General features: G+C 45.2%; 4 protein-coding genes across 4 annotated transcripts; 3 read left to right on the top strand and 1 right to left on the bottom strand.

Annotated features, from left to right (window-relative positions):
* Positions 1 to 3,806: 3,806 nt before the first annotated feature.
* Positions 3,807 to 4,567, top strand: DFJ58DRAFT_845586 (uncharacterized protein; the record flags this gene model as incomplete). Its single annotated transcript, XM_041393171.1, has 2 exons — positions 3,807 to 3,932; positions 3,989 to 4,567. The coding sequence occupies 2 exons, from the start codon at positions 3,807 to 3,809 to the stop codon at positions 4,565 to 4,567; spliced, it is 705 nt and encodes a 234-aa protein (XP_041238738.1).
* A 77-nt stretch (positions 4,568 to 4,644) lies between these two features.
* On the top strand, positions 4,645 to 5,034 carry DFJ58DRAFT_667527 (uncharacterized protein; the record flags this gene model as incomplete). Its single annotated transcript, XM_041382629.1, has 1 exon — positions 4,645 to 5,034. The coding sequence occupies one exon, from the start codon at positions 4,645 to 4,647 to the stop codon at positions 5,032 to 5,034; it is 390 nt and encodes a 129-aa protein (XP_041238737.1).
* A 14-nt stretch (positions 5,035 to 5,048) lies between these two features.
* On the top strand, positions 5,049 to 5,439 carry DFJ58DRAFT_613625 (uncharacterized protein; the record flags this gene model as incomplete). The annotated part of the gene is made up of 3 exons (XM_041380924.1): positions 5,049 to 5,167; positions 5,217 to 5,358; positions 5,410 to 5,439. Coding segments are annotated over 3 exons (291 nt in total), but the record flags the coding sequence as incomplete, so codon positions are not given.
* A 294-nt stretch (positions 5,440 to 5,733) lies between these two features.
* On the bottom strand, positions 5,734 to 6,736 carry DFJ58DRAFT_733174 (uncharacterized protein; the record flags this gene model as incomplete). Its single annotated transcript, XM_041386263.1, has 2 exons — positions 5,734 to 5,864; positions 5,911 to 6,736. The coding sequence occupies 2 exons, from the start codon at positions 6,734 to 6,736 to the stop codon at positions 5,734 to 5,736; spliced, it is 957 nt and encodes a 318-aa protein (XP_041238735.1).
* Between the last annotated feature and the right edge of the window lie 709 nt (positions 6,737 to 7,445).

Here is a 7,445-nt window from a genome sequence, read left to right as displayed (position 1 = left end):
TCAGTTGGTGACTGTGCAACCTCACAAATGGGAACTGCATAGAATCATCGGTGTATAGACATGGAAGGAAATCGGCCCAACCACACATGGTTAAAGGGGTTAGGTGTAAATACATGAAACAAAAAAGTAGATCCACTTGTCAACAAAGGGACTACAAAACACCTGTGCGATATCGTATGCACCAGCCATGGTACTTGGATTTCAGCCTCCAAGGTGCCGAACTTGCAACAATCACAAAGCTGTCTTCTGGTGCCCTGTGGCCCAACATATTTTAGACCACTCAGGACCAAAAGATCCGGATACCAAAGTTAGAATGAAAGACATCGGAGTCAACACACCTTGTCAGGGTTTGGAGATGCTAAAACATCATTGGGGAAACCTGTGTATCCAGAATGGACGGTCATCACAATATGACATTGCAAGATAGAACAGAAGACTCAACTGAGATCAGACCATGGTGAACAAAATGAACATCAGGAAGAACCCTTCTGGAGTGGTGGAAGTCAGCCAGGACTGGTGTCCATGACAGTGATGCAAATGTTTGTGCGGGGCCAGACATTGTCAGCCCCATGGAATGTATTTGCACACCCAAAAAATCACATACCTGACACCCACAGTCAACCCTGAAGGGAGAAGAGAAAGCAAAAACAATGGAGGCGTCTAAAATCTGCCAGGTGTCTAGCTTTGGTGACAGTCCTAAAGACCACCCCATATCAGAAATATCAGATACTCCGGGCTACCCCACTGAAGATTTACACAATCACCAACCTGTGGGGGCCGTGCAACCTGGCAGCATTATCGCCCAAGGGAGTGTCTGACGATAGGCCTGTGGTTGGATAGACCATCCCACATCAGAAACATCGGATACTCCAGGCTAACCCACTGGAGATTCACAAAATTGCCAACCTGTGGGGACCGTGTAGCTCGACAGTGTTATCACCCAAGGGAGTGTCCATCTGGGTGCGTATGGTTGAAATTGGAACTTAGAGAACCTCCTGCCCGTGTTGAGACTCTGCCTGAAAGTTTGAGTTGGTGTTCAATCAGGCACATTGTGTAAGCTGAGCACCCCATAATATTTGTGATGACCACCTGGCCTGCACAGGGGAGAGGTGGTGGCGAGTTTCTCTCGTCTGAAATGGCAGAATGGGAATTTTTTGGCCGCATAGTCAAGGGACTTGTGTGAACTTCAGACTGACCTTTGGACTGACTTGTGTGAACTTTAGACTGACCTTTGGACTGACTTGTGTGAACTTCAGCTTACCTTTGGACTGACTTGCTCAGGTGAACTTTAGACTGACCTAAGACCGACATTAATACTTGAGCAAACTTCAAGTTCTTAATTTGATGAGTACACACTTACTCATACTGCCTTCAAGCCTTTTGAACTTTAAGTCTATGGTGTTGCACAGGAACTTACGTGGTGTCAGCGAAGAGAGACTTAGACTTTTTGGTTTGCCTAAGTCCACTTATGCCAGGGTACAGTGTTGTATTACCCATGATCATGTCAACTATTCTATACGAACTTGTATGTAGAGGGCACCAAAAGACTTCGCTTCTTGTTCCTCTCCCAAATTTGTCTTGTCCGGTATTCTCCTATGCCTCACCTCCATGCTCAAGATTGGTGGTGCCCAACTGCAATGGCTGCCCCTGGGATGACTATGTCACTGAGACCAACACAGATTTCCATTCAGTTTGCAATTATATAACCCTGGGACACATCACAGAATTATGAAGTCCATCTTAATAGAGGACAATAACATTGATGAAGGGCTCACACCATGCCAATATATCTGCCGAACTACTTCCAAAGCACACGACTGATCGAGTACATGCCATCTTGACCTTCTCAGGCTTTCGCCGTCTTTCTGTTGCTTGTGGATTGATGCCCTTGTCGTCAGTCTCATCGGGTCTACCATATGCATTGGTCATTCTGATCATATTTGGCACAATGACATGTGCACGCATGTGTTCTTTCATCGTTCAAGTCCATTACCTTAACCACCAGACGCAAGTTTGTGAAATTGGGCTATGCAGAGTGCAGGAATTAATATGTCTTCTTTGGCGACAAGGAATTTATGCAGAAACAGATTTAGGACAGTTGTTGTCAATTTCTCACTTCCCGTCAGACTCCTGGAGGCACACCTATAAACTGTGGTAAGAAGGATGCATGGACGACAATGTGTTTTCCTTCAATCTGTCCCAAGATCTCTTTGTCATTCTCTGGCCACTTCTAACGCCTTCTGGTATCTCTCCGCTCTATGACAGCTGACAGGTGATTTTGCAGAATACTGGACTTCACGAAGGACCGTCATGTATACATGATGATCTGTCTAGTCTATGTTTCGGTTAGCAAGATACAAGAGCTGTAAGAGCAAGCTCAAAAGTTCAGTAGTTGTGATGTATTTCGCCGGAGGCACCTGACATACCCCACTGACCACACACTTACCTGTGGTTCCTTAGAGCTTTGCGATCCACCAAATAGCTTCTGAGCTTCTGAACAGGATACTCAACACTGCTTGCCTGCCAGCACAGTTCAAGTTGTAGAATAGGTAAATGTGACTGAGCAATTTCTCCAAGCATTTATCGTTAGATGCGATGGACGATTTGTCATATACCATATTCCCGGGTACAGATCCAAAGATCCGGATCTCAGATCCTGATCCAGATCAATGGACATATCCGTCGTCCGGCCCACAGATCCAATCTAATCCTTATTTCATGTCCTGTTCATATAACTCTAACTATTGTTCATCTCCTTTCGGCATTCCTGTACACCAGTATACCGGTTACCCTTTACTTCCATTATGCTTACTGATCCGCTTTAGCTTATACTTCATTCCCAGTTATGATTCGTTACCCATCCAACTTACCGATATGCTGTACACATACTTTGCTTATACTTCGTACATAGCCTCAGCGTCCTTGCTTATTGATCATTCCGTTAGTTATCCGTAGTATATAAACCCTTGTACATGCGCTGTAGTAGATCAGTTCGAATATCATCTTAGATTGCACTCATTCTGTCCTGGACTCTAAGTCCCTCCGTTATCCATCCGGACTTGAGTACGATACTCTTGTCTACTCCGAGACTTAGGATTGATTCCTATAGTCTATATATCCGTCTCTGTCTTCGGACAGTCTTCACCCGTTAGTTTCTAGTTCGGATCCAATCCGGATTAGCCGTTACTCTATACGTTCGATATCCGGAAGCCTTAACGGATCTGTTATGATACTTATCTGTCTCACTAGACGCGATACTCTAGCACTCTGAAATAAGGGGCAAGACTCGGGAAAGGGGCACAGTGTACGAGCTGAGGCCGAAGCCCTTCGGATCCGATACTACTTGAGTACAGTCTTAACACGATTACATTACATTAACATAGCATTTAAATGACCGTGTTGGCGACGCCACGACCGGCCTGGTGCTATAAACCCAGATCAATACCATGAAATATCACATCTGTCAGACACAACCTGGTCTTTGGCTCTGGTAAGGCCTTACCGGGTGTTAGTGGTGTTGGATCCTCAATTCTCCCGTTCTTTGGTGCGGGATTCTTACAGATGTGTCGACTGGGTGACCTACAACTATCCCGCCCACCTGGCTGCTGATCTCTTGGACAGTCCAACCCTTCACGGCTTTGTCTTTCAAGGAAAATCTGGTCATCTAGTTATGAAGGGAACAGGCTTTGTTCCAGTGAGGCTTCACAAAAAGGTTTGGATGTTGAAAACTGGGGGCGTTTTCTGGACTGATCCTGGCAATCAATAAGTTGTTATTTTGGCTTAGAATCCGACACAGAGGAACAGTCATGGAGTTCATGAAGTTTGAACAATTTCGGGATATATTGATCTTGCCAAACCCCAACCTCCGGCAGACATTTGAACAATATCACTCCATCTGGGGTGGTATAGACCTTATGGTAGATCCAAGGCAAGTAGTCAATGTCTAGTTACCAAATTCAAATCGTTGAAAATCAGGACAAGTGAGCAGGCTGACGGTTGGGACAGCCTGGCCCTGCTGCAGCAATACCTATCTGGCCTGCAAATGCTGGAGTCTATTGTTCCGGTATGGCCCCTGTCCAAAGAGATGCTGCATGCTTCCCTGAAATTCAATGTAATTATCAATGTCGACCAAATTGCATCCAGGACGGTCAATTCCCCAAGACCCCTGACCACACTCCTTTCTCACAATGATGTCTCACAATCCTTTGAAGGCTGTATTCTCAAACGTGAAGGCAGCGATTGCAACTGGCATGTTTTATTACCTGGCAAAGTGGATCCGTTGAATCTGCCACCGGATCGTGGTCACTTCAGGTGGCTAAAGCAATCGTATGTACCAACCCTTCAGAAGCTAGGAGAGTGGTGGATTATCTTGGTGGATTGTCAGCCATTGTGGGTGGTGCACATGGCTCCAGGAAATGGGGAAGGGGAGTGGGTCTTCTTGCATCAGGATGCTGGTCCATCACTGGCAGAAATGAGGTGGGTTCTTCAATTGACCAGCCGTCACGATCTGATTGGTATTGTTACAGCTGATTTGGAAACTATGCGGAATCACAAAATCAAACCTTGAGCATTGGAAACGGCTGAACAAGGACCCCATAAGCATATGACTGCGAGATTTGCGCTGTGCAGCGTCTGTGTCGTTAAATGCAGCCATGCACTGTTTCAAATGATCTAAAGGCTCAAATCCCTGTTCTCCATCGGCGTGGGCACTCCATTAAACATATCTGCCATCTACTTGGAGTAAAAAGCACTCTTGTGTACAAGGCCTTACAGCTCTGTCCCTTGACTTGGAGTTTACAGCACTCTCATATCCACAGCAAGCATACAGGCTGGCGTCGCACCCTCACCATTGATGACATTGCCTTCATCACTGCCATTCTTCGTCACCACCCTACTATTTATCTCGATGAGCTACAGCATGAATTGCACTCTCGCCGTGGTGTGCTTGTGTCTCTGCAAACACTTCTTCGCACATTTTCACAGTTACATTTCAAGCACAAACACATTTCCGCTTATGCTCTCGAACAGAACTAAGAAAAATGTGCTATTTTATGAATAGTATTGCTAACATTGCACCTGACCCTGAAATGTTGATGTTTGGTGATGAGGCTGCGAAAGATGAGAGAACCCTCATTCAACGCTATGGCAGATCGAGGATTGGAATGAAGTATGTCAAATTTTATTGTGATTGACATGCAATGACCAGTCTAAATCAGATGCATCCAAAGGAAGTGTTTCGTACAAGGCAAACACTACTCGATCTTGCCAATACTGACTCTCGATGGAATCATTACTTATGATATCATTGAGGGAACAGTGACGAGTGAGCGATTTATACAATTCTTGCACGAGCATGTGGTATGGTTTCATTTATATGACTTGGATCAGAATTTGACTCGTCGTTTGCAGCTGCCTTTAACCAACCCATATCCAGGGCCATGTAGTGTCTTGGTTTTAGACAATTGCCGCATTCACCATAGCAACAAGGTCCGTTGTCTCATTGAGGAAGAAGCTCTATGCAGGCTCGTATTTCTGCCTCCATATTCACCTGACTACAATTCTATTGAGCAAGCCTTTTCTGCTATCAAAGCATATTTACAACGTCATTTTGATGACAAGGGTTTAACGAGCATGGTACGAGCATATCAAGCCATCACACCTGATAAGGCAGAAGGTTATTTTCAAGCTTTGGGGTATATTTCCTAGCTATTCTACTGATTCATAGTGCTACTTCTAAATAAAAGGATCTTCTGCATTTGCATGATCACCCTCTGACTCGAAGGTGAACCCAGGAGGAAAGATAACCCAACTTTTCCTGTTTTCACAGAAGTAGTAAAGGTCATAGTCCAAAATTGTTCGCTCCGCTAATGACTTGTCAGCATACACAATGATCGGGATATAGCCACGCACCTGGTGGACGCTCATCAGGCTTCATACAACTTCCACTGATGCGAGCTCGTCCCCCATCATGGTATCTCTTCTCATACTGGAATTTCTTGTACTCGGGAATGTCCGACTCAGTTGTATCACTCCGTTGACACTTTGCACTACTCTTTGCGAGAGGCCCATTCCACCATGTAACACTGCCTTTCTTCAGCCGAATAATGTCACCTGCACTAAGACCAACTCGAGCAAGATCTTGGTCAGCCATGTCCACAAGTATATCTGGACCTGCACCAATGCCACGCAGAGAGGCTTCATATGTTGAGGCAAATGCAACACCGAGGTGGTCTTTGGCATACTTCAAAAAATGAGTGAGTGTTGAGGGTGTTGGAGCAACAGGTGACGTGACAGGGAGTGATGTCACAGTTCGAACAGGAACTGGTGTCAAAGGGGTAGCCTTGCGTGTGAGATCTTGCACAGTTCGTAACAAGAGCATAGACGTGAGTGAACTGATGTCAACAAATATTTTCACCTTTCGAGGCTCTTTGGAGATGAGTTTCTTTGCCATTTCCGCATAATCAGCTTGGTTGTCGACATCCATTGCTTCGGCACGTCTATAAACAACCACTGTGAGATAAGTTTTAATTTCTATGAATAATACAAAGATCACTCGCCCATGAGAATTGCCAAGGAGGTACTTGAAAGTGTATTTCTTCCTCTCAGTGATCCTATAGTGTGATTTGTCATGCTTCATGAGAATTGTTGTCAGAAATTCAATGTAGTTGGACTCAGAGACTTGAAAGACAAGTTCCTTGACTTCGTAGATTTCACTTCCTTGGTTTTGCTTTGCCATTATTTTCAGTAGTAGTCTTGGTGTATGTATCAAGGTAAATAATGATGTTGCCATGAATCCAGGTGTCTCTGGGGAGGAATCTGATGGCAACGACATTGTCTTTCAGTGAATTGCATATACTACACTAGCGCTACTACAAATCTCGCAGTCATGTGCTTATAGGGTCCTTGTTCGGCCATTTCTGATGCTCAAGTTTTGATTTTGCGATTCCGCATAGTTTCGGAATCAGCTGTACACTTGAACCAGGGGATTGGCCCAGCCTGCACCTGAGGAAACCTTATGTCTTTGACGATATCATGGACCCCATAGGGGGCACACTCTCTGAACAACGCCAAGCTGATCAAGAGCTGGAGTCCTTTGCCACAACCACATTGAATCAAACTCATAAGCCTTGAGGAAGAGTCGCTGGGTGCACCCAGCTCCTTGAGGTTGATTGTCCGACTGGATTTGGGTGTCATGCATGGTCCTGATGGGCAATTAGGGTATTTTATAAATGAGGTGGAGTGCAGCATGGGTATTGGACTGTTCAGCACCGGGAATCCAAGGTGGACCTTGTGGCTGGCTGATGAATTTGGGTGCGTGTTCTCCAGGTGGGTGAATGAAACATGCCTGGCCATGAAATGCCTAATTGAGCCGTTGACATAGTTCCAGCAGGATTTTAGTCTTTGACATGCATTCCTATGGCTCATTGCCATGTACAAACTTTATT

This window comes from Suillus subalutaceus (assembly GCF_016647625.1).
Source record: "Suillus subalutaceus strain FC151 chromosome Unknown DFJ58scaffold_142, whole genome shotgun sequence".
Lineage (NCBI taxonomy): Eukaryota > Fungi > Basidiomycota > Agaricomycetes > Boletales > Suillaceae > Suillus > Suillus subalutaceus.
Note: the sequence above shows the minus strand (reverse complement) of the source record. Positions and strands in the feature narration are given on the sequence as shown.